The sequence below is a fragment of the Tripterygium wilfordii genome, chromosome 4 (genome assembly GCF_013401445.1).
Source record: "Tripterygium wilfordii isolate XIE 37 chromosome 4, ASM1340144v1, whole genome shotgun sequence".
NCBI classification, from domain to species: Eukaryota; Viridiplantae; Streptophyta; class Magnoliopsida; order Celastrales; family Celastraceae; genus Tripterygium; species Tripterygium wilfordii.
This window is the reverse complement of record NC_052235.1, coordinates 6,909,778-6,936,427: the sequence shown is the minus strand read 5'-3', so window position 1 is coordinate 6,936,427 and position 26,650 is coordinate 6,909,778. Positions and strand designations below refer to the sequence as shown.

General features: G+C 39.6%; 1 protein-coding gene across 1 annotated transcript; it reads right to left on the bottom strand.

Moving 5' to 3' along the window:
* Nucleotides 1-26,650, bottom strand: LOC119996115 (putative transcription elongation factor SPT5 homolog 1). Its single transcript, XM_038842639.1, has 22 exons — nt 26,223-26,650; nt 6,186-6,421; nt 5,927-6,073; nt 5,633-5,791; nt 5,467-5,550; nt 4,700-4,770; nt 4,259-4,616; nt 3,972-4,127; nt 3,774-3,871; nt 3,648-3,696; nt 3,421-3,573; nt 3,196-3,339; nt 2,981-3,074; nt 2,671-2,832; nt 2,540-2,588; nt 2,365-2,462; nt 2,145-2,223; nt 1,909-1,963; nt 1,634-1,751; nt 1,396-1,539; nt 702-802; nt 1-304 (listed from the first exon to the last, which is right to left on the bottom strand). The coding sequence occupies exons 1-22, from the start codon at nt 26,545-26,547 to the stop codon at nt 56-58; spliced, it is 3,129 nt and encodes a 1,042-aa protein (XP_038698567.1). The 5' UTR covers nt 26,548-26,650; the 3' UTR covers nt 1-55.

The window sequence follows — 26,650 nt, the reverse complement described above, 5'->3', positions numbered from 1 at the left end:
TACCAAAAAGGCATATAATATACATATAATTTAGTTGAATCATTTATTAGCAAGTCTATGATGATTGTGCCAGTTTTGCCAGTAAAACCATGTCTAAAATCTTAACATCAAGAGTGTCATCGACTTTTACAATTCCATCAGTGCCATCTACACCAATCAACCTACCGGTGGCTCCACGTTGCCCACCACCCATGATCTTAATCTTATCTGATTTCCTTGGAGCCACAATCTCAATTTCACTGGGAGCTACTGTCACAGTTTCACCATTGCCATTCGCCCCAAGGGCTACCCTACAAGTTCCATCCTGAAACGCATGATACCAGCGTTAATCCACCATTCCAAGAAACACATTCAAAATACTCAGCTTCAAGAGAACAAGAAGATTTTCAAAACCCTGAAGCCTTCACATGGCTCCTTCATGCAACAATGACCAATTTTTTAGGTGTATTGTGAGTAATTGATCCCACAATTTACAAATCCCCCCCACTCCTAGTGGAATCAAGAAGGGGAGAAGCTGCCTAGAAGTATAGATTCCAATTCTATATCTTTTTTTTGAGGTAAAGGGGTGGAATTACATCCATAGCCTATTACTTTCTGAATTCCTTTGGCATGCGCATTTCAAGTGTTCCGAGTACTCGTTAAATTCTGTCGGAAAAAAGAGTCAAAAGAAAATTTGAATTGAAGCTATCAGGAATACATACCGGAAGCATCTCTTGGATGACACCAACAACAGAATCATCTCCTGACCTGCGTACATTAACCTGGATGTCTGGCACGAACCACGGTCCTTCAATCTCGCCACCTACACGATACAAGGCGGCAACTTAGGACTTATGAAAGAAAAGAACTTATCTATAAAAATAAAAACTACATGAGAGGAAAATACTGATACATGAGAAGGCAGGATGGCAGAAGACTACAGCTATTATGAAGTTCAATACAAATCAATCCATCCGCTGGAAATCAGTGTGTAACTTTAATTGCACAAATTAGGATTTAGATGATACAATGAATTGCCAATAAAAGAAAAGAAAAACAACTTTAGGATCTCAAAAACTGTAGATATTCCTCAACGTGACATGGGTACTTCCATTTTAGACATAATTGTCTTCTCTCTGCAAATAGATGGGATGCCCTAAGATGGAATCTTTGGTGCTCCAACAAAAACAGAAAGGAAAGGAAAGAAGCTTTCAATAGATGACAAAAGTAAACCTAAAATGGAATAGGGATCTGGTGACTTCGAAAAATCTAGAACTAGCAATAGAAAGACTATGTGATGCAATCTCAGTGACAACACTTAAGGACATTCACAAAGAACTGTTATATAACTGCAGCAAAATTTACAGAGCCATCACATAATATAAGGTAGCAAGGATGTGACACTGAAACTCAGACCTATAACAGGTGACATAACATCAAGGCCACCCGTTCCAGGTGTCATTGGCTGTCCTCCAGGTGTGCCAGGAAGATAGGATGCTGAGCTTGGCGTCATTGGCTGCCCACCAGGAGTTGATGGCAAATATGGGCTTGGAGTATTTGCTATAAAATGCATAAAATTCATTAGGAGGGGAAAAAGAAGATAATACTCCGACAATCACATAAACATATTATACATAGTAATTGCTGTCTCTACCATAAGAAGAACTGCTGTCTCTTGGTGTTCCAGCTTCATGATAATTGCCACCAGAGGTGTTTGCCCAGCCTGAACCAGGGGTTGGTGCTTCATATGCCCGCGAAGGAGGACTTCCTGGCTGAAAAAAAGGGAAGAAGAGAGATGAAAATGGGAGAGATTTTTCTTCTCTCTCAAAGAGTAAGTGTATGCACAAGTGCGTATATATGCGATTCCGACCGTATATACATATAAAAATTTGCACCGATAATAAAGGAAAATCAAACAAAATTTCTTACCTGATACTGTGGACTTGTTCCCCAAGACCCAGGATTCCCATCTTCCCAATTATCCCTATTTTGTTGTCAGCAGCATTGCAATGAAATAGATCAGGAAAAAAAAAAAGGTCAACAGTTAACTGCCCCCAATTAATAAAGCATCTCATAGTAGAATTTCTAGACCATATTTGATTATTCCATCCAATCAATTTCGAGAGAATAATTGCAAGAATTATACGCAAGTTTCAAGAACAAACCTTGGTGGACTCATGGGTGTATAAGGATTCCATGCCCGGTCCCGCATAGGTGTCCTCATGCCATCATGAATAGGTGTTGCTGAAAAATTACATAAAAAAGAAACAGAGCAGAATAAAATTTAATTTTGAATATAAAATCTTCTTTTCTAATTGACCTGGCAATCAATAGACAGCGTGTAAAGCTTTAATATAAATAAAACCACCAATAAATAGTACAAACCTCCAGAATCTCTCATAGGAGTCATATATGGATGCAATGGAGTACGAGAAGGATGCATGGGAGTTTCACTTCCCATCCCATACCGATGAGGTGTATCACTGGAAGAGTGTACATATCGATCAGAAAATTATCAATGACTAAAGTACAAACATGTAAATATGAAACACATATTTACCGGTATGGGGTCGAAATGGCTACACCATCAGCAATAGACTTGCGATCAACTGCAAATAAGACAACTGTTATAATTATATAGGAAATAGGCATCCAGTATACACAGGTATTTCCCCGAGCCAGCAGACTTGCCTGTGACAACCTTCATTTGGGACTCTAATTCTACTCGAACTGATTGGCCTTTAACATCTACAACTCGACCTCGGTAACCCTTAAACGGACCCTGGCGTATTTTTACTGTTGTACCAACCAAAGCATCATGTCCACCTCTTCCACCTCTATTCTGTCCTCGAGCTTTAATCATTGAAGAAGAAGATATACAAGAGAACTCAGTTTTTATCGAAAATAAATTACACATTATAAGACGGAGTAAAGCTCACCCTAAGAAATGCCAAGAACCTGAATGATGGAATATAAATACTTTAATGTATTAACAACTTACAATTAATTGGAGGGCCTCCTCTAAGAAAATTCCTTGGTGATGGGGGTATACGAGAAGGAGCTTTAAAGCTGTTAAACCTGGAGTAAGCGTCACCCTAGCAAAATGGTTTATAATTGATTGTAAAGAAATCCGAATCAAAAGGTACTAAACAACCAAGCTGCATCCTCAATAGAGAACAAATTTTATGAATGGTAATTGAGCACAAGAGAAATTACATTTCTGTCACCGTTGGCACGAGATCCACCAACAACAATACAATAATCGGACTTAGCACAAATAAACCCAGTATGCTCGAGGTAATGGCGATCATATATGAACAGGACTCCTCTATATATGTGCTCCACAGGTCCTTGTTTGCCCTACCAAAACAAAAACAGGTACCGCCAATGATCTATGAACTTATGTGATGTGTTAAACTAAACAAGATATAAGAATCTTACTTTACAAGGACCCTCCAGTATCCTAACAATGTCTTTAACCGATACAATATTCTTGTATCGATCCTGCCCATCGAACTTCTTCTCTAACTTGCATTTGATCTCTCTTAATTTAGTAAGAGTGACCTCAGGTCTCTCTGGAACTCCCTTAAGAACCTATAATAAGCAATAGAGTTAGTGCAGTAAGATGGGGACTAATGTGCGTCAGACATGCAAGTTAATTCTCAGACCTGAAATGCTTCACTTTCCACACGTATAATAACACCGAAGCTCCTATTACTGCGCCAAGTAAAATGCAAAATAAGAATGCAAGTGGTATAACTACATTTTTAATTCTTTGGCAAACGATAGCTTACTCTAGTAGTACAAGATCATGGAGCTCATACTCCCCCATTTTAGTAACACCAGTAGTAACCTCAGAGCTCTCTACAACATCATCAGCAAAGACACGGATCTGAAGATACAAATAACATGTTTATTAAATTGCAATAAAAAAGCAACCCATAGACTCCAAAATATTGCTCATACTGTTCTGGAAGAAATATGTCACTCACGTGTTCTTTCGTTGTGTCAGAGAGAATGATCAGAACATGTTGCTCCACCTTAACAACCATACCAGTTGCTCCTTCTTGTGTCCCAGAAACAATCTTGACATGATTCCCAGGTTCAAAATATTTGCAAAGCTCTTTTTGATTGACGGCAAGAGTTGTCTGCATAATATAATTCAAACAAAGTCGTGACTTAAGTCCTATTATCATTATATCAACGGCTACTCGTACTAAAATGATATTACATATGAGAATAAGCTCAGCAGTATATAGCATTCCAGATAAATTCTTACCGGAAGACCCTTCATTTCGGGTCTAATATGGACATTCTCTTCCTCCACTTTCTCAACCCATCCCTTTAGGTTTTTCAGATCTCCTTTCACAACAAGAACTGCATCACCCTTCATAAAATGACCTTTTTTCCTATTTGCAAATAACGTTGACAAATTCGTCATATCTCCATCTCCATGCTCTCCGGGCCTTTGAAACTTTTCAAGTTCATCAAACGTGGGTTTTATATTCTGGGAGCTAATTGATTTGATCGACGCAGTTTTATACAAAAAACAATCTTTAAATAGCATCCCACCAATGTTCTCAAAGTAATCACCAGTCATTGGATCCCGTCGACGCTCTACTCGTATATGCAGTTCCCTAAACATATGCAGAAAATCAAGAAGCTGTCAAAAAATATTTCAGAATAATTACATACAGAAATAAAAGAAAATCACAATTACCTGGCTTCATCAACATTCATAAAACGTGGAGGAGGAACAAATGCCTTCTTCTTTGGAACCTCTCTGCCTTCCTGTAAAAAATAAACAATACATAGATAAATACGGAGAAAAATTATTGTTCTTGCAATTACAAGGTAAACAAACATACAAATGCAGCTAAAATTTATTATAACAACTTAATGGGTAGAAATTCACTTGTATAACCCATGTAAAAGTCAGTTCACTAATCCAACTCCAAATTGACATTATCTCAAAGTTATTCTTATTAATGCAGAAGAATATTTATTCAGGGCCACCAAGGAGGTGAAACCCAAGGAGAAAGATACACTAAGATCAGTTACAAAGCACAGGACAAGAAAAAAAATCATTAAGTACCCCCGCAAGGTCAATTGTATGTAGAAAGTTGTTAAAATTTTATCAGCAGAGAGCTAATTATATATATACTGTCTACGTCAGTTTCCTTTTCAGTGATAATTCTTTCGTTTCTTTCCAACAAAACAAGCTAACACGTGATCATTGGTAAACTATGTTATGACTTATGACATCCCTTTTTCCTTTGTCTCTAAAAATATTACTGCATGCAATAAATTATGAAGCTAAATCATTGCTGACAATTGCTCAGAGTACCATAATAAATAACTTGGCATTTGGCAACAAGTATTAGGCTTATTCATTTACACACAGAAAATTAAGACAAATGTCCATGCATGGCAAGTTTGGTATGAAGAAAAACAAGTGTAGAACACCTGAAAATTGTTTATACTCACCAACTTACTTGCAAGTGCTTGTAAGTCAATCCTCGGAATTAGTTTAACTGTAACTCTCTGCCTAACATTATCCACATCAACAACCTTTGGAGAAGACAAGAAACTTGGGATCAGATAAAATAAAAAGTAAGATCAGCGCATATAAGATAAAAGTTATAGACCATGCCTGCGCTAAGTCTCCTTTGTAAGTTCCGATTTTCATTCTGACCCAAGTGTCCCTAGAAAGATCGATGCTCTTGGTTTCAACAGAAAGAACATCAGTCATTTCTACGATTGGAACAAGCGTTATTTTCTGGGCATATATATTGCGCAGGCCTTTGCATGCCTGCAAAACAAACAACCAAGAGGGGAAAAAAAGAGAAATTGAAAATAGCACAGAAATATGGCAAGATCATCATTCTATAACACTAGCATGTGTCGCCAAATAAATAAACTTACTTATGCAGTAAACAAGGATTACCTCCCTCACGTGGGCTTCTTTGTCTGCTTCTATATAGATATAGTTTTTCAGATGATCAAGGGCAATTGCAGACCTGATTTGTAATTCAGATCCTTTGTCGATATATTTTTGCATTAGGCAAACAGCCGTCTCTCGCTCACGACCAATCTGATTGTCAAAAATGCAAAGTTCAAATGTCCCATATCCTCGAGCCACAAAAGTACGACCTTATAAACTGTAAAAACAAAGGATAAAGATCAAACAGAAATGATAATCGTACCGCACATTTGACCATCCACAACTTTGGATCCCGAACGGATGGTAGAAGTGCTTGTTGGTCAACATCTGTAGTCTCCTCATCATACTCTGCATGACTTGACCTTGCGTATCTTGCCTGAATGCTTCTCTCCAGAGCTTCAACATCTTCTTGTTCGTCCTCACGAGGAAGCAATGGCCGTCGATGGATTCTTCTATCATCTTCATCACCTAGCTCGGCACCATTTTCTTCTATGAAGTCTGCATGCCTCATTATAAATATGTATCAGTAACACTGAAGCCATAATACACACCAGCAAGCAGAAATAATAAAGAATACATAAAAAATGCAAAGAAAACTAGCATCAGTCTACAAAGGCATGGGCTCAATTATTTCAGCCACATTGACTAGTGAAAGCGCGCGCGCGCACACACACACACACACATATTACACCAATAGATATTCACAGGATCTTAAATAGATGAAACTTCATATGGGGTATGCTAAAATTAGTGAATGGACCAAGTTGACTAATGGATTTTCTGGCCATGGTTGCTCATCTACAATATGCACTTCATTCTATGTTACCTTTTAAACAGATTAGTAGTTATCAAATGCAAACTCGCATTATTATTTGCAGTCCCGATCTCGGTACAAGGAGATTAAAGATATATGAACAACAAAACCTCACATATGGGAAAGCTAAGATTGTTTTCTCTTTTTTGAGGAGCTGAGGGAAATTTAAAAATCAGATTACACTTTTAACTAAGTTCCTAGAAAATTATAATTCTGTCAGCAGAAATCCCCTATAATACACAAACGCAACTCTGGATGAAAAAGTAGTACTCATCCAATCATTAAACTGACAGTCTGACACGCCCATTTGCTACGGTTGAAAACAATAAAAAGTGATCAACTCAAACTACAAACTATCTTCAACTTTACAATATATTTCTGAAATACCTTTCAGAAATTTTAGGAGGATTTCAGAAATTAATGATGACGACAGTTAACAGTTTTATATTGTTGGGTTAGTTACATTAAACTTGACGTTCCATTCTCCATTAAAATTTTATTGTGGCCTTAAGCTTAGCTGCCTCCTATTCTCTTTCGCACATGGTTGTTGCTCTAATAATCGTTTTTTTCTATACCCAATGTAAACCTTAGTGACTCCCAAAACAGACACAGTCAATGAACAAGTAACATACCCAACGTAATTCAGTCGATTCCTTAGGTTTTTCCTTAGGCTAAACTTTGGAATCAAACTTGATTCTTCAGCAGCCAAACAGAATTAATACCATAAGTGAATCAAAGTATCAAATCACAGAAAATTTAGCAGAAACGTGAAAGAACATTGATTACATTGCATGTCATCCAAAAAAAATTTAAAATATAAATATAGCGATTCACAAAAAAGCTAATAGCTGTTAAAAGAAGTATAGCGTATTTTTTAAAGATAGGCCTTTCAAAGTACAAAAGTAAACCCCAAAACTGCTATAACACCTAGTAATCAATATCTTTTATATAGTTCCTTCAAAAGAATATATTATAACATTAACAATAAGTATATAGACTATGGTGATAAGTTGATTCTCCTTTTGATTTGACAGGAGGATTTTCCAAATCCACAGCAACCAAAACCTGAATTTTGTTCTAAAACTAGAGCAAACCCAAACCAGCTAAACAGCCTAAACTACAAAATTGGCATTTTTGGTTTGGTTTTAACAGTTAAGTCCTTGGTTCATGGCTATACTTGGAAGGGCCTGGCGAACATTTTTCACTAAATATCCAGAATATAAATGGAATGATAAAAGTTTAAAAAACCTTAAAAAATGAAACTTTCAGATCAGAAGCTTTAACATCCACTAGACAATTTCAAAGAGCAAACTGATGATCCAAAACAGTAAAATCTATTATGTAAAGTAAGCCCAATTTATCTGATAAGGCAGGCCTCTGCAAGCATCCTATCACTCCACGCCACGGGCGAACAAAAAATAGAAATTCACAAAAATAATTAGCAATAGATTTATTCGCAGTTGAAGCAACCGGCTTGAAAAACAATGAAGTCGCCACCAATTGATTTTTAGGATGCAATTGGACATCCGTTCTGGTCTACGAGAAAAATGGGCAAGGGGGTCTATTGAGCATGGGGAAGGTGTTAGGCACCCCACAACTCCCGAAAACAGTTACCTTTGAATGTTTTCCTATTTGGCTCTGATTTGTTTTTGAAAATCCCATTTTGATGGGTTTTATTGGGATGTAAATGAAAAATCCACTTGGAGTGGTTTGGAGAACAAGGTGCACGGGATCATTGGGGCCATTCCCGGCTTGGCCAAGGATTGGAGAAAACACCACTTGGAGTGGGTTTGGATATTTGGAAAAAGGGGCTGCACGGGATCATTGGGGCCATTCCCGGCTTGGCCAAAGATTGGATAAAGCACCACTTGGAGTGGGTTTGGATATTTTTGAAGAAGGATTTTTTGAGGACTTGGTTGATGTACCAAAAGGGCCCACAATCAAGAAATATTTAATTTAAGTCTTACTCACAATTATGTTCTTCATGAGAAAAGAAAGAATCCATTTATGGCTCATTGAATGGGTCAAATATCTTTAAACCCACCGTTGAGTCCGTAAATAAATTCTCCTAATCCCTAAAAACACATTTGCTTTCCGGATCCACGAAATCCAAATGTTTTCAATGAATGCCCATGGAACCCCAATATCTTGAAGGCTCTTTGGTATTTAATCAAAACATAAGGATTCCATAATTTAATCTTGATGTGTTTTATTAATGTGAGACGGCTTGGATTAATCCAATGACTAACGTGTTGCATTTATTTTCATGACATTCAAATAATCCTAGCATACGTCTAAACATCATGGCATGGCGTGAAAAATCAAAATCCTAAGCATGCATTCTAATGCAATCATCATTCACACAATCATCTCCTAATATCTATATGCTTCTAACACCCTAACATATTTATGTATGCATTTCTATTTTTACATCTACTATTTTTTATCCAATTACAAGGCTTACTCTTTACAATTATGTACACAAGACAAATATAAAATATTATACAACAATTGGGATGTTGCCCACGAGACCCATTGCTCAAATCCGGCCCAAATCCTCTAAGTTGCCCTTCGGCCCATGCGGTCACAAGCCCGATTCAAGCCCAACAAGTAAACACAAAAATGGGTCAATAAGTATCCAAATATAATATCAAACCAAGCTCTTTTTGAAGATTTATATACATATAAACATATATACAGTATATACATACACGCTCATACATACATATATAACACATTAAATATGCACACACAGACCCACGGTATCTACACATATACATACACTGACAAATGCATATATACACATACAACATATATATACACACACAGACACCATAAATATAATATATACACTCAAACATAATATATATATATACACCACACACGGCATATAATATATACACACAAACAAACAAATTCATACATCCCCCACCATATATATATATATACATACACACGGACACAAACCCATATATATATATACATTCACAGATACATGCTCAGATCAAAAAATAACAAAGGCCATATTTCATTCAAGATCAACCATAGATGTTCTAGCAACGCACGGACAAGTTAAAATCAAACTCAAATTAGTATATCACATACAGGAGACAGAGTTTCGATCATTCATCATCACCAGATGATAAACACATACGCACGTACTCACACTATGAACCTGAACTAAGCATAATGACATAGAACTACACACACATGGGCATAACAAACATATTTTCAAAAACTTGCAGAAATGGATTCACAAGTATCTTCAGAAACGGTATCATCAGAAACATAGAGTTTGAGGAAGGATGAACATATGGGCAAGCTTTTTTACTGTCACAGTCATGGAAGCCAACCAATATAAACTAGAATCAAGGCACCTACAAAAAAAAATGAAATCAGATTCAGAGGGATGGATAACTACCTTCTTAGGAGGATGAATCCCGATTTACGTCTTAGCTCCTTTCGTCCCCCCCTTCTCCCAACGGTCCCTTCTTCTTTAAGTTCAGTTCCCCTTCCAGTCTTTTTTTTTTCTTTTTTTTTTCCTCGGCTGCTTCCCTCTTCTTCCTTTTTTTTTTCTCCTCCTTCCCCCTCTTCTCTCCCGATCTCCCCCCCTTTTCTCTCCTCCTCCTCCTTTTCTTCTTTTTCTCTTTTTTATTTACCCAATTTCCCCCTACTTTTTCTCTCTTTCTCCCCTACCTTTTTCTCTCCTCCTCCTCCTTTTCTTCTTTTTTTCTTTTTTATTTACCCAATTTCCCCCTACTTTTTCTCTCTTTCTCCCCTACCTTTTCTCTCCTTTCTTCTCCTTTTTCTTTTCCACTTTCGGCCACTTTTCTTTTTTTATTTTTTTTATTATTTTTTTTTGTTATTTTTTAATATATTTTATATATTTTTTATTTTTTTATTTTTGTATTTTTTTTTGGCCGGACGAAAACCGGTTACTACAGCTGCCCCCCTTTGTATGTCTTTTATGAAATAAAAGGCAGACAAAGGTGTAGTTAACCGAATTTCGTACGGAAAGGATAAGGAAAGATGCTCGGGATCACTGTAGCCATTCCCGGCTTGACTGAAAAAGTGCTCGGGATCATTGGGGCCATTCCCGGCTTGGCCGATGCTTGAATGAAATCCCACTTGGAGTGGGTTTTGTAAATTGAAAAAACAGTGTGCTCGGGATCATTGGGGCCATTCCCGGCTTGGCCGATGCTTGAATGAAATCCCACTTGGAGTGGGTTTTGTAAATTGAAAAAACAGTGTGCTCGGGATCATTGGGGCCATTCCCGGCTTGGCCGATGCTTGAATGAAATCCCACTTGGAGTGGGTTTTGTAAATTGAAAAAACAGTGTGCTCGGGATCATTGGGGCCATTCCCGGCTTGGCCAATGCTTGAATGAAATCCCACTTGGAGTGGGTTTTGTAAATTGAAAAAAACAGTGTGCTCGGGATCATTGGGGCCATTCCCGGCTTGGCCAATGCTTGAATGAAATCCCACTTGGAGTGAGTTTTGTAAATTGAAAAAGACAATGTGCACGGGATCATAGGGCCATCCCCGGCTTGGCCAATGCTTGAATGAAATCCCACTTGGAGTGGGTTTTGTAAATTGAAAAAACAGTGTGCTCGGGATCATTGGGGCCATTCCCGGCTTGGCCAATACTTGAATGAAATCCCACTTGGAGTGGGTTTTGTAAATTGAAAAAACAGTGTGCACGGGATCATTGGGGCCATTCCCGGCTTGGCCAAAAATTTTCTTTTTGTTTGAGAAAAATTGCTCGGGAGTTTTTTGTAATCTCACCTTGACAGAAAGATGTTTCGAGCAGATGATATGCTTTGATTTGAGGAGAATGACTACGTCCAAGCGGTATCTTCTGCATAAACCTGCCATAATACAAAGAGGACAAACCATATGCAAAAATGATGCATGTAATGACCTATTTTGCTCAAATATGAATGTCTCATTAATGAGTGAATGCATGCTCTCTCAAGGCTTTGCCGTCCTTAGTCACGCGTACAGTTGCGAATTGCTAGAACAAATCTGCTTCTTTGTAGGGTTTGACCTTCTGATTATGGATTTTCGATGCATCTTCTCTATACTGATTAGCAAAAGCCTTCGCTCATTCCCAAACCCAACTCTTCAGCTATCTCTTTTCTTCTCTGCATGTGTGCCCACTTTTGAGCTCAAGGCTGCCAATTCATCTGGATTTATTTTCATTTCGTTGTGCGCGTCACATGATTATGATCTTCCCTTTCCTGCTAATGCTTACCTCGGCTTCAAGTCTTTTATTCAAATCCTTTCCAGCTTAGGATGCCAAAATCCAATCAAATTCCTAGCAAGAGTAATGTCCTAATGCATATTCCACATTTCCTGTCAAAACTTTATCAGTGATAAATTCAATAGTATAGCCATGCATGTCAATTAATGAATGCAGGTGATAAACTTTTTGGAACATGGATGGAGAATGGAGTTGGGGTATGGAAAACAGATGCCACAAGTGACAAAACTACAGAAATGAATTTCTTCACCATTTTTATTGAAAGGACGAGTGCCGATTGACAAAGGTATGTACAAGAATGTAGAGAAGTCAAAGGAAGAAGGGACAAACCCAACTTCTCCAAGATGAAATATGTAATAATTCAAAGATTCCACCAAAACTGCCCCAGTTTTGGTGTGCACCCAATTAACAATGATCAAATCTGACTCGTCTGAGACTGTCTCTGAGTCCTCCATTTTTGCCAACAAACTTCTCATTCTGTTTAACGAACAAACAAATGATAGTATAAAGAGCATCCTGAGAACTGCCCCAGTTTTGGATGTTTGCCCAAATAACTGTCCTCCAATCTGGCAACTACGAGGTCGATTCTGTACTCCGCACCAATGTCAATGCAAGACAAGTTAACAACCAACAGACTCATGTCTCGACCTCCTTTCTTGCAGCCATAATTAGAGTACCCGTGAGGGTTTTCACTCCAATAAAAGTTCTTGTTGTCCCTAATTTTTGCCTAGAGCGCCTTTTCAGGCTTTCACTCTAGCGGGTTTTTTTTTTTTTTTTTTTTTTTTTTTTTTTTTTTTTTTTTTTTAAGCATAATACTGCCTGAGAACCTCAACATTTACTGGGTGAGGCAAATCATCTCCATCCATCCTTGTCAAAATTACTGCTCCACCAGAGAATGCTTTCTTCACCACATATGGTCCCTCGTAGGTAGGAGTCCATTTTCCACGGTGATCTTTTTGAGGTGGCTGAATCATCTTTAGCACTAAATCCCCTTCTCTGAAACAACGAGGGCGCACCCTCTTGTGATGTGCTCTTATCATTCGTCTTTGATAAAGTTGTCCTCTACAAAGTGCCCCTAATCTTCTCTCCTCAATAAAATTTAGATGTTCATAACGGGCTCGGACCCACTCCGTCTCCTCCAAGTTGGCCTCCATCACTACTCTTAGCGAAGGGATTTCTACTTCAATGGGAAGGACCGCCTCTGTCCCATATACTAAAGCAAAAGGACTTTCACCAGTGGATGTACGCACCGAAGTTCGGTACCCATATAAAGCGAAAGGAAGCTTTTCATGCCAATCTTTGTAATTCTCTGTCATCTTCTGGATGATTTTCTTGATATTTTTGTTAGCCGCCTCAACAGCCCCGTTCATCTTGGGACGATAAGGAGATGAATTATGATGCTTGATCTTGAACTGCTCGCATAAATCATTTACTATCTTGCTGTTGAAATTCGTGCCATTGTCAGTAATGATCCTTTCGGGAACCCCATAGCGACATACAATATCTTTTCTCAAGAATCGGGCGATAACGTTACTTGTTACTTTAGCATAAGAATTTGCTTCCACCCACTTTGTAAAATAATCAATTGCAACCAGGATGAAACGATGTCCGTTGGAAGCTTTGGGCTCGATAGAGCCAATAACATCGATACCCCACATTGAAAAGGGCCAAGGTGCTGCTAATACCCACAGAGGGTTCACTGGGACATGAGTTTTATCAGCATAAATTTGGCACTTATGGCATCTGATCGCATAGTTAATACAATCTCTTTCCATGGTAAGCCAATAGTAGCCTGCTCGCAATATCTTCCTTGCCATTGAATACCCACCTGCATGAGTACCACATATTCCTTCATGAATATCTTCCATAATCTGTTTGGCTCCATCAGTATCCACGCATCGAAGAAGTACAAATCCCGAGCTTCTCTTATACAACACGTCTTTATCCAAGAAAAAGGAGCTTGAGAGCCTTCGGATGGTGCGTTTGTCATTATCTGAGGCCTCTGGAGGGTATTCTCCTTTCTCCAAATACTGCTTCACATCATAATACCAGGGTTTGCCATCAGGTTCTGCTACTATATTCAAACAGTGCGCCTGAATTTTACGCTTCTCAATCCTGATAACCTCTACTTCTCCTCGAGGGTCCAAATCAAACATAGCTGCCAGAGTGGCCAAAGCATCTGCCATCTGGTTTTCTTCTCTTGGAATATGATCAAATTCTACACAATCGAAAAACTTCATCAATTCCTTGATATGCTGATAATACGGGACTAACTTGGCATCCCTGGTTTCCCATTCGTCACACAATTGCCTGATCACCAATTGAGAGTCACCATAAACCTGAAGCTTTTTAATCCCAACATCAACAGCAGCTTGAATTCCCATGGCACAGGCCTCATACTCGGACACATTATTGGTACAGTTGAAATAAAGCTTAGCAGTAAACGGGGTAACTTTTCCTTCTGGAGAAATAAGCACAGCCCCAATCCCATTACCAACGATATTAGAAGCGCCATCAAACAACATAACCCATCTGTCAATATCTTTCCGACTCTCCATCTCTAAGGACAAGATTTCTCCATCTGGGAACCCTGGATTCATAGGCTGAGAGTCATCAATCGCCTGCTCTGCTAAGTAATCTGCTATTGCACTTCCCTTCACTGCCTTCTGAGCAACATACAAAATATCGTATTCTGACAACAGCATCTGCCATTTTGCAATCCTCCCCGAAAGAGATGGTTTTTCAAAAATATACTTGATCGGATCCATCCTCGAGATCAACCAAGTAGTGTGATAAAGCATATATTGCCTGAGCCTATGCGCAGCCCATGCCAATGAACAACAAGTTTTCTCCAACATGGAGTAGTTTGCCTCACAACTGGTGAATTTCTTGCTCAAGTAGTAGATCGCATGCTCTATTCTTCCTGATGAATTGTGTTGCCCTAACATACACCCCATCGACTTGTCCGATATAGTCAGGTAGAGAATAAGTGGTTTCCCAACAACCGGAGGCATCAAGACCGGTGGATTTTGTAAATACTGTTTAATTCTCTCAAAGGCACTTTGACATTCATCATTCCATTCTGATGGGTTATTCTTCCGAAGTAACTTAAAAATTGGCTCACACGTAGTTGTCAACTGTGAAATGAACCTTGCAATATAATTGAGTCTGCCCAAGAAACCTCTGACTTCTTTCTCGGTGCGAGGGGTCGGCATCTCTATAATCGCCTTCACTTTATCCGGGTCTACTTCAATACCTCTTCTACTGACAATAAAACCCAACAACTTCCCTGAGGTTGCCCCAAATGTGCATTTCGAGGGATTCAACTTCAATTGGTGCCTTCTCAACCTCTTGAACAACTTCTCCAGGTTAATCACGTGATCTTCATCCTCCTTTGACTTAGCAATCATGTCATCCACATACACCTCAATCTCTTTATGCATCATATCATGAAACAGAGTAACCATTGCTCGCTGATAAGTAGCTCCCGCATTCTTTAGACCAAATGGCATGACTTTGTAACAAAAGGTACCCCATAAAGTGATGAAAGTAGTTTTCTCCTGATCTTCCGGTGCCATCTTGATCTGGTTATATCCTGAGAATCCATCCATGAAGGAGAACGCAAAATGTTTAGCAGTGTTGTCTACTAGTATATCAATTTGGGGTAAAGGAAAGTCATCTTTCGGGCTCGCCCGATTAAGATCCCTGTAATCCACGCACATCCGAACCTTACCGTCTTTCTTTGGGACTGGTACGATATTTGCAACCCAATCAGGGTATTTTGCTACAGCAAGGAATCCTGCATCAAATTGCTTTTTTACTTCATCTCTAATCTTCAAAAGCATCTCCGGCTTCAATCTTCTCAACTTTTGCTTCACTGGCAGACAATCTGGTTTCAATGGCAATTTATGGACCACTATGTTTGTATCAAGTCCTGGCATATCTTGATATGACCATGCAAAAACGTCCTGATATTCATGTAGCAAACGTATCAATCTTTTTCTATCTCCTCCTTCAAAAGCTGCACCAATCCTAACCACCTTTTTCTGATCTTCAGTTCCCAAGTTAACAACCTCAGTTATTTCTTTATGCGGCTGAACTATCTTCTCCTCTTGGTTAACTTGCCTTAACATTTCTGGCGATATCTCAAATTCATCCTCAGTGTCGGAATCAGATTCAACATTGTTAATGGGTGCCCCAAAATCTGGTTCATTCGGTTCATCTTTTTTATTATCATCAATTTCAGTCCTGTTGAAAGGGAATGTGTGAGATTTGAATTTTTAGAAGTGATGTATGAAATAAGGTGAACAGATGTGAGAATTTTGAACAAAGATTTTTATTTATGATAAGCATAGCAGAATCATCCGAAACATGAGAATATGCGAAGGCCATACTATGCGAATTCATCAAAAGATAAAGTAAAGACATGCTCATTACAAAAACCCAATCAGTGGCCGTGAGCTAGACCACAGATCATAGTGCATATGGAGATTACTCTTGAAGGCTGTTGATCGAGACTGGCAGTTCAAAACTGGTCCAGTTGTTGAGCCCAAAACCTGGAGGCCGAGGAATGACAAAATAAGGCTTAGCAACAAAGTTCGGATCTTCCTCTATAACAGCAACATGAAAATCTTCCAACTGCTCACACAGCTCTTCAAAATTCGCCCCAGCTAGATTCCTTTCAACTTGATCAATGGGAAAATTAAGGGTCAATTTTCCTAGAATTGCCCCTGCATTGAGCGGATTGACCTTTTCCAAGAAATCTCCAAACACGAAACTGTCATACAACCAAGGAATTGACCTTTTCAGAATATTCAGCTCTCGACCCTCAAAACGAGCGATTCGCCTTGCCTGTTTCTCAGCTTGGGCCTGGACCTTATCAATTCTACTGGGCTTATACCCAAGCCCCCAGCGCTCAGCCTGTTTCAATACAGCTATTGGCTTCTTTATCCCCTGCTCCTCTTTACCTAAACCTCCTCCTGGTCGGAATCCCATCTTCAACATAATTCTTCCAATAAACTTAGCCACTTTTGATAAACGGGGCTGCATCAGAAGCTGCTCCTCCTTCACAAAACTGGCAGTAGCAATTTCAAGGGACTGGAAGGAGCTTTCAATCCCCTGCAGGGGCGCATCGATATGGAGTGAGTTTGAAACGCTAGCCACCATCCATTCCGACTGGCCTTTAACAATGTAGACTCTTCCTCCGTGAGCAAATTTGAGATTCTGATGTAAAGACGATGGTACAGCACCAGCAGTATGGATCCACGGCCTACCTAATAGGCAACTGTAAGTCGGCGATATATCCATCACCATAAAGGGGACATTGAATGTAACATTTGCGATCTCCAAAGGGACCTCGATCTCCCCCATTATCTCCTTCTTGGTTCCATCAAAGGCTTTAGCCACCACTAGTACTTGCTTCAAATATGATCTGTCAATTGGCAGCCTATCAAAAGTCTCCTTTGGTAGGATATTCAACGACGATCCATTGTCGATCAAAATACTTGCCACTTCAAAACCCCTACACATGGCCGAAATGTGCAACGCTTTGTTATGGCCCATCCCCTCATCTGGAATCTCCTCTTCAGTAAATGATAATAAGTGAGTTGCGAGCACATTTCCGATGATCCCGTCAAAAGATTCTGTTGGTATCTTTTCTGGCACATAGGCCTGATTCAACATTCTCAACAACACTTTACGGTGTGGCTCCGAACTCATGATTAATTCTAAGATGGAAATCTTTGCCGGGGTCTTTTTCAACTGGTCTACAATCATATACTCGCTTTGACGGACAATCTTCAGAAACTCCTGAATTTCTACATCAGTCACTGCTTTCTTAATTTCCTCACATACAATATGATCTTTCTTTAAATCTTTCAAATTCTCTTCCGCTCCTACAACGTCCTTGCCCTTCCTTTTCCTTTCAGCTTCCGCTCCTGACATTGGGTCACCTGACTCCTCTCGAGAATAAACCCGTCCAGTTCGGGTTATCCTACTCACCCCTGAGATATTATCCACAGCAACCTCAAGATCATTTTTCTCGTATACCCACGGAACAGCCTTATCACTTACGTAAGAAGGCTTTGAAGGATGTGGACCTTTGACAAACGGTTGATCTTCTAAAAAGTACTGCAAAACAATTGGCTTCGTCCTCCCACCAGGCCTTGGTCCTTTATAGAATTCATCCCCAATAACATTGACTGCATTCAGGCACCCTGACTTCACACCAAATACTACTTTCTTGCTATCAATCAAATCCTGCACCCTTGCTTGAAATTGAAAACAATTCTCCAGAGAATGTCCCTCAACTCCTTTGTGAAATTCACAAGTCTTCAACTCATCATAACCATCGTATCTCAACGTCAAGTCCAACTCCTCTCTTTTAATAAGTCCTTCATTTTCCAAAGCACCCAGCACCAAACTCAGAGACATAGTTACCTCCGCAATTTTCCTCCTAAAGTCATCCGAATTCTCAACAGCATTGGTACCTCCATTGCCATGGTCTGGCAGAGGATTAGTGGTTACATCGGGCTTCCTGATCCCATCAAAATTCAACCATCCAGAATTGACCATATTTTGCACAATCCTCTTGAAGGCCAGACAATTTTCAATTGAATGTCCAGGCGACTCTCCGTGATAGGCACATGTCACCTCAGGGTTATACCAAGGGGGGTAAGGTGGATTCTGGGGTTTCCCTCCCGGGATAGGTGCAATAGCTGCATTTGACAATAACTTGTCATAACATTGGGCATAAGTCATCGGTATCGAAGCGAACTGCTCTATCTGCCTTTGGGGCTTGGGATTATTTTCAAAGTTTCGGTAATTTTGGCGGGGTGGTTGGTACGCTTGCTGAGGTGGTTGGTAATTTTGGTGAGGTGGCCGGTAAGCTTGTTGAGGTGATTGGTAAGTCTGTTGTGGTGGTTGGTAAGTCTGTTGTGGTGGTTGGTAAGTCTGTTGTGGTGGTCGATAAGAATACTGAGGTGGCAGGTAGGAATTTGAGTTTGGGTAGTGGCTATATGGACTCGACAGCCTAGGAGCATTGCTTCGCGGCCTGTAATCAGAAGTGGGAGACCCATAAGTGGGATTGCTGCTATAATTAACGGTATGCACCTCGTTTTCCTTCTTCTTCATCTTCCCTCCCTTCTGATACTCTGGCTTTTCAAGCATCGGGACGCTAATGCTAATATTTCCTCTTTGCATGCATCTCTCAATACGTTCCCCTGCTCGGATCATTTCTCCTAAACCTGCATGCCCCCCTCCAGCAATTTTTGAAGTATAAGGCTCTCGAAGTGCGTCAATGAATGCATTAACCAGATCTTGTTCCGCCAATGGAGGGTGCATCTGGGATGCTAAGTCTCTCCATCTATGGGCCCAATCCCGAAAACTTTCTCCTTCCTTCATGACAGTACCCTGAAGATCATAGATGGTAGGGACCTTCTCCATGTTATGCTCATACTTCTTAAGGAATAAATTAGCCAGATCCTCCCAAGTCTCAACAGTAGACGGATCTAAGCTTGTAAACCACCGAGTTGCACTCCCCGTCAAACTTTCCTGGAAAAAGTGAATCAATATCTTTTCATCATGAACATATGGCTGCATCCTCCGACAATACATGGTCAGATGATCTAGAGGGATTCCAGTACCATCAAAGAGAGTAAAAGCCGGAAGTTTGAAATCAGGAGGAATGATCAAATCCTTCACCAGACATAACTTATAGGGACTTAAAGCGCCAACAGGCCCAAATCCTTCCATTGAATTCATCCATTTTTCCATCTTTTTGTATTGCTCCATAGTAAGACCTCTTCCTTGCTCCCCTTTAGCCTCTACGGGCATGACATATGTTTTCTGCTGGCAATCCAGTGATGGAAATCCACCATCCCGGGCTGGCCCAACTACCGGCGCATTTCCTGAGAAGTTCATTGCCGCGTTGTCATAAAGCTGAAGCATGGGCTCTCCTTTCTGTGCTGAACTTTCTGCAACTGCTTTTCCTTTCATAAGCTGCGACATCTGAGTAATCAACATAGCCATTTGTTCTTTCAGATCTGTAATTTCCTGGCTCTGTTTCTGGATCAGCTCTTTCTGCTGTTCGTTCTCCATTGTTCTAGCGATTCGCAACTGTAATCTGGTGCGATAAGGATGACGGTGATATGAATGAATTGGTGCTTTTTCTTTTTTATGTGCCACCTTCATGATGAAAGAAACATTTATTAGTTAATCAGATCTGTTAACTATGCATATGCATGATTGTGAGTTTATGTGCTTCCTAGATTTCTTTGTAATTGGACAAGAGAACAAGATTGTCTTCTTTTATTCATTTCATTCATTCAAAGCATACAAGAAGAAACATCAGATTCAGTCCACTTGAACAACCGGAATTTCAACCATAACAGCACCTCCTGCTTGGATTGCATTCAACCTCCTCTGAAGCTCCTGTAAGTCACTTTTCAAATTTTTCAAAAATGCCCATATCTGTGTCAACTCTGGCATTTCCAAAATAGGATTGGAACTCAACTTCTGCAGACGTCGTTCATAAACCTCAGCCCATTCTGATAGGGTCATCAAGCGACTCATCATCAACCTTACTTTGAATTTGGTACTTGTCTGCTCCTGTTGGACCTCCTCCAGCATTGAATGAAAATAATCATTCTGTTCCCTTAAAGTTGTGATCCCTTCCATCTGTTGCTGGTTTTCTTCAAGCATCTTATTCATCTGGTCTGTCAATCTATTCTTCTCAGCTTCTATTCTTCTTTGCTCTTCTTTGTCTAAATACATCTGCAATTGCAGTTGATAAGCGTCCTCCTTCCGAGATGCAAGTTCTTCATTTAGCCTCTGAATATGCTCCTGCATTTCTTGAAGTTCTGCTTGTGTCCTACAATGTTTTGTTGCATCCTTCTCTTTTCTTTTCTTCATCCTCTTCTGTAGCTTCGAGAACTTTTCCTTCAGTGCATCAAACTGTCCTTTTTCTACTTCTCGGGCTTCCCTCTCCCCCTGGACCTTCTTTTTCAATTTTTTGCATTTGTTCTTATATCTGTTATACTTTTCTCTCCAGGAATTCTGAGCTATTTCTACCTCTTCGGCAATCAAGGTGTCTACTGCTTCATCAAGCTCATTTGATGGTATTTCCAGACCTGAATTTTCATTTCCAACAGGTATCGTCTCTTTCTTTTTCATGCTAACAAAGCTATGACACTGGGTGATAGTCTTCTTCCTTCCTCGGAGCCATTGCACATATCGATATTTCCCTTCCGGGTCTGCAGTAAGCCTTCCGCGCTCCATTATGTGGGTCCTTTTCCATGCTTCTAACACTTGGTAAGACATACGTTTCGCCTTCTCATCCCCATGCGCGAATTCAAACTCCCACAAGCCATGTGTAATTGGCGTACATAAATTGCCAGCCTCTTGACGCAAGAACATTGCAGGTGCTTGACTGGTGCCTCCCCAGGGTCCCACCAAAGGCACCCAGTTGTAATTACCACATCTATAAAGCAAACCTTTGGGCTTGTACCATGTTGCTCGATCAAATGTCTCCTTCGGTTCTAATTCCTCTAGGAATTGTCTCCACACGTCAACAGCTGGTACATTAGATTGCATCTCGGCCATCTTGAAATTCTGAATGGGATCTCTAAGCATCCGGGTATGATCTTCAAATACAATCATCGGAGCTCCAATTCTTTTTGGGTACTTTAAGTGACTCACCAACCAGAGTCCTAATAATTGCGAACACCCCCGAAAGCTGCCTTCTCCTTGAGTGCGACAATGATTAAGGGACCGGATTGTCTCGCATAACATTGCAGGTATTGGATTGGTACCATACTTGACAAGGTGAACCAATTTAATCACGTTCTTTTCTACATATCCTCCTGCACAAGGAAATAACACTGCTCCATACACTGCAAGGGCAAAAGCCATCTGCCCTTCCGGAGTTGCAAACCTCCCCTGAGCGAAACCCACAAGCCTGTCAATTGGAAACACCCAAATATTACCTTTATCCTTTCCAGGAGTCCTGGTATGCTCTATCTGTAAAAGACGGTGAACAATCTTCCTTCCATCAGTAACTTCCTCCGGATTATAAACCTTGTTCACATGTGGATCATATCCCAACAACTGCCCATATTCTTCTAATAAAGGAGACAAATCTGTTGTATTGAAAGTAAAGCAGCGATATGCAGGGTCCCAGAAATGCATAGCAGCCTGAAGAAGAGTTACCGGTGTTTTGACAGTTAATAGATGCCCAATACGTCCATAAATTTTCCCAAAATTACTGCGTGCTTCATCACTTTGTGCCTCCCAAAACTGTGCTAACCCTGGTGGTGCCTGTTCTTGAAACTGTGTCTTCCGAACAATTCCCAATGGTAAATCGTCTTTTAAACTATCTCCGAGTTCTGCCCGCAATTTCTCCAACACATCTCTAGTTTCCCACGGGTTGTCTCGTCTTATGTCACTGGTTCCTATCACTGCTTCCGCAAACATCCTCTTGTCCAATTGCAAAGAATGTGCCTAGTGAATGCATGGGGGAATGAAAAGGATGAATATAAGATATGTATGAACATGTATGAGTGATTAACAAACATGCAAGCATATATGGACACGTATGGCAAGTATCATAACCTAGGCTAACATATTCATGGCAAGTGTATAAGACATGTACATGTATGGTTTGATGAATATATACATATAGGTATGTATCAAATACATATAAACATGTAAATGAGGAATAAAGGTACATGGTATTTAAATGTACAGGAAATAAATGGAGTTAAGGATAGGAGAATCCCCCATTGTTCCTAACAAAATCAGGTTCCTACCAATTTCTGAAGGTCTCGAACCGGATCTAGGGTTATGTAATGTGCATATGGGTGGCATTTCTAACTATAACGCGGCTACGCGAGAGGCCACTGGATCAGGTTAGTTCACACCCCATATCTGGAAGTGGAACCCATCCCCCAATATCTTGAAGGGACGTCAATCCAGGAGGATGTCTTTCCTTGCTTACGTGAGGACAAAATCCATCAAAAGCAAAGATCAACCCTCACTAATCACTAGTAGGACCCGGTTTTTATGGGCCATTTGTGTGCATGTGAATAGTGATGTGTGTGCGGGAGAATCATACCATATCCTCAACAAACACTCAATTTTATGAAACACAAAAAAAAACCTGTTATTTTATCTACAATCATGAACAAACACATTAGATTCCTCGAAATGTTGAAAGAAAAATGTACAACAAAATAAACAAATCAACCAAATAGGAAAATACTAACAAAAAGGCCCGACCCCTTTGGTACAACAACCAATAGTCCCCAGTGAAGTCGCCAGCTGAAGCAACCGGCTTGAAAAACAATGAAGTCGCCACCAATTGATTTTTAGGATGCAATTGGACATCCGTTCTGGTCTACGAGAAAAATGGGCAAGGGGGTCTATTGAGCATGGGGAAGGTGTTAGGCACCCCACAACTCCCGAAAACAGTTACCTTTGAATGTTTTCCTATTTGGCTCTGATTTGTTTTTGAAAATCCCATTTTGATGGGTTTTATTGGGATGTAAATGAAAAATCCACTTGGAGTGGTTTGGAGAACAAGGTGCACGGGATCATTGGGGCCATTCCCGGCTTGGCCAAGGATTGGAGAAAACACCACTTGGAGTGGGTTTGGATATTTGGAAAAAGGGGCTGCACGGGATCATTGGGGCCATTCCCGGCTTGGCCAAAGATTGGATAAAGCACCACTTGGAGTGGGTTTGGATATTTTTGAAGAAGGATTTTTTGAGGACTTGGTTGATGTACCAAAAGGGCCCACAATCAAGAAATATTTAATTTAAGTCTTACTCACAATTATGTTCTTCATGAGAAAAGAAAGAATCCATTTATGGCTCATTGAATGGGTCAAATATCTTTAAACCCACCGTTGAGTCCGTAAATAAATTCTCCTAATCCCTAAAAACACATTTGCTTTCCGGATCCACGAAATCCAAATGTTTTCAATGAATGCCCATGGAACCCCAATATCTTGAAGGCTCTTTGGTATTTAATCAAAACATAAGGATTCCATAATTTAATCTTGATGTGTTTTATTAATGTGAGACGGCTTGGATTAATCCAATGACTAACGTGTTGCATTTATTTTCATGACATTCAAATAATCCTAGCATACGTCTAAACATCATGGCATGGCGTGAAAAATCAAAATCCTAAGCATGCATTCTAATGCAATCATCATTCACACAATCATCTCCTAATATCTATATGCTTCTAACACCCTAACATATTTATGTATGCATTTCTATTTTTACATCTACTATTTTTTATCCAATTACAAGGCTTACTCTTTACAATTATGTACACAAGACAAATATAAAATATTATACAACAATTGGGATGTTGCCCACGAGACCCATTGCTCAAATCCGGCCCAAATCCTCTAAGTTGCCCTTCGGCCCATGCGGTCACAAGCCCGATTCAAGCCCAACAAGTAAACACAAAAATGGGTCAATAAGTATCCAAATATAATATCAAACCAAGCTCTTTTTGAAGATTTATATACATATAAACATATATACAGTATATACATACACGCTCATACATACATATATAACACATTAAATATGCACACACAGACCCACGGTATCTACACATATACATACACTGACAAATGCATATATACACATACAACATATATATACACACACAGACACCATAAATATAATATATACACTCAAACATAATATATATATATACACCACACACGGCATATAATATATACACACAAACAAACAAATTCATACATCCCCCACCATATATATATATATACATACACACGGACACAAACCCATATATATATATACATTCACAGATACATGCTCAGATCAAAAAATAACAAAGGCCATATTTCATTCAAGATCAACCATAGATGTTCTAGCAACGCACGGACAAGTTAAAATCAAACTCAAATTAGTATATCACATACAGGAGACAGAGTTTCGATCATTCATCATCACCAGATGATAAACACATACGCACGTACTCACACTATGAACCTGAACTAAGCATAATGACATAGAACTACACACACATGGGCATAACAAACATATTTTCAAAAACTTGCAGAAATGGATTCACAAGTATCTTCAGAAACGGTATCATCAGAAACATAGAGTTTGAGGAAGGATGAACATATGGGCAAGCTTTTTTACTGTCACAGTCATGGAAGCCAACCAATATAAACTAGAATCAAGGCACCTACAAAAAAAAATGAAATCAGATTCAGAGGGATGGATAACTACCTTCTTAGGAGGATGAATCCCGATTTACGTCTTAGCTCCTTTCGTCCCCCCCTTCTCCCAACGGTCCCTTCTTCTTTAAGTTCAGTTCCCCTTCCAGTCTTTTTTTTTTCTTTTTTTTTTCCTCGGCTGCTTCCCTCTTCTTCCTTTTTTTTTTCTCCTCCTTCCCCCTCTTCTCTCCCGATCTCCCCCCCTTTTCTCTCCTCCTCCTCCTTTTCTTCTTTTTCTCTTTTTTATTTACCCAATTTCCCCCTACTTTTTCTCTCTTTCTCCCCTACCTTTTTCTCTCCTCCTCCTCCTTTTCTTCTTTTTTTCTTTTTTATTTACCCAATTTCCCCCTACTTTTTCTCTCTTTCTCCCCTACCTTTTCTCTCCTTTCTTCTCCTTTTTCTTTTCCACTTTCGGCCACTTTTCTTTTTTTATTTTTTTTATTATTTTTTTTTTGTTATTTTTTAATATATTTTATATATTTTTTATTTTTTTATTTTTGTATTTTTTTTTGGCCGGACGAAAACCGGTTACTACAGCAGTCTTTTTTTACAGCAGATAATTTCTACCCAGCTCAGCATTAATACATTCCCACTTTAATTATGCTGGAAAGAGATGCAACTTATAATAATTCTCCTGACTCCTGAGGCAAAGATGAAGATATATTCAACAAGGATTATAAGTAGCCCTCATCTATTTAAGTAAGAAATGGCCTTGATGGAGACAAAAGAGCATTTTAAGCTTAGTCTCTTCATATGCTCTTTTGCACCCGGTTGTTGTATATATATACATATATATATTTATTTATTTATTCCCATTCAAAAAAATAGAAAAATTAAGACTTGTACCAAATCCCCTCAACTAAACCCTAATTCTAACATTACTTCTCACACAAATTAAGACTTCTATCAAAACCGACTAAGAAAATCAAGATGAGAAAAACTGAATATAATTTCATACCTTCCTCGCCGTCCTCCTCTTCTTCCTCCTCATCGCTATCAACTGTCGCTTCTATATCAAAAAAGTCCCTCGCGGTTCGCCTCTTCGGTTTTCGCCTCCTCCCACCACCACCACCACCACCACCACCGCGATAATCATCATCGTCGTCGTCTTCCTCCTCCTCCTCCTCTTCGTCCTCCTCAGCCAAATCGTCGATAAAATCTGATCTCCTACGCTTCCTATTGGAAGCCCCTCTGTCCTCTTCTAAATCTTCCTCGTCGAACGCGTACTCCTCCTCTTCGGGGTCCAGCTCTTCTTCGTATTCGTATTCTCGGTGACGAGCCATGTCTAGCAACGCCTGAAGCTCTTTCGCGAAGTGATATGTGCTCAGTGCTCCTGCCAATCTACCGCCATCTGCAGGTTTACAAAATTATATGATGACAAGCTTT

Bases quoted from the DNA above. Each gene is read 5' to 3' on its own strand.
- LOC119996115 (XM_038842639.1), bottom strand. From the start codon at position 26,547: ATGGCTCGTCACCGAGAATACGAATACGAAGAAGAGCTGGACCCCGAA. The intron at 2,224-2,364 runs GTTTGTACTATT...GTAATTTTTCAG, and splicing joins TCCTATGAGAGATTCTGGAG to CAACACCTATTCATGATGGC. The intron at 803-1,395 runs GTCTGAGTTTCA...TGTATCGTGTAG, and splicing joins TGTTATGTCACCTGTTATAG to GTGGCGAGATTGAAGGACCG.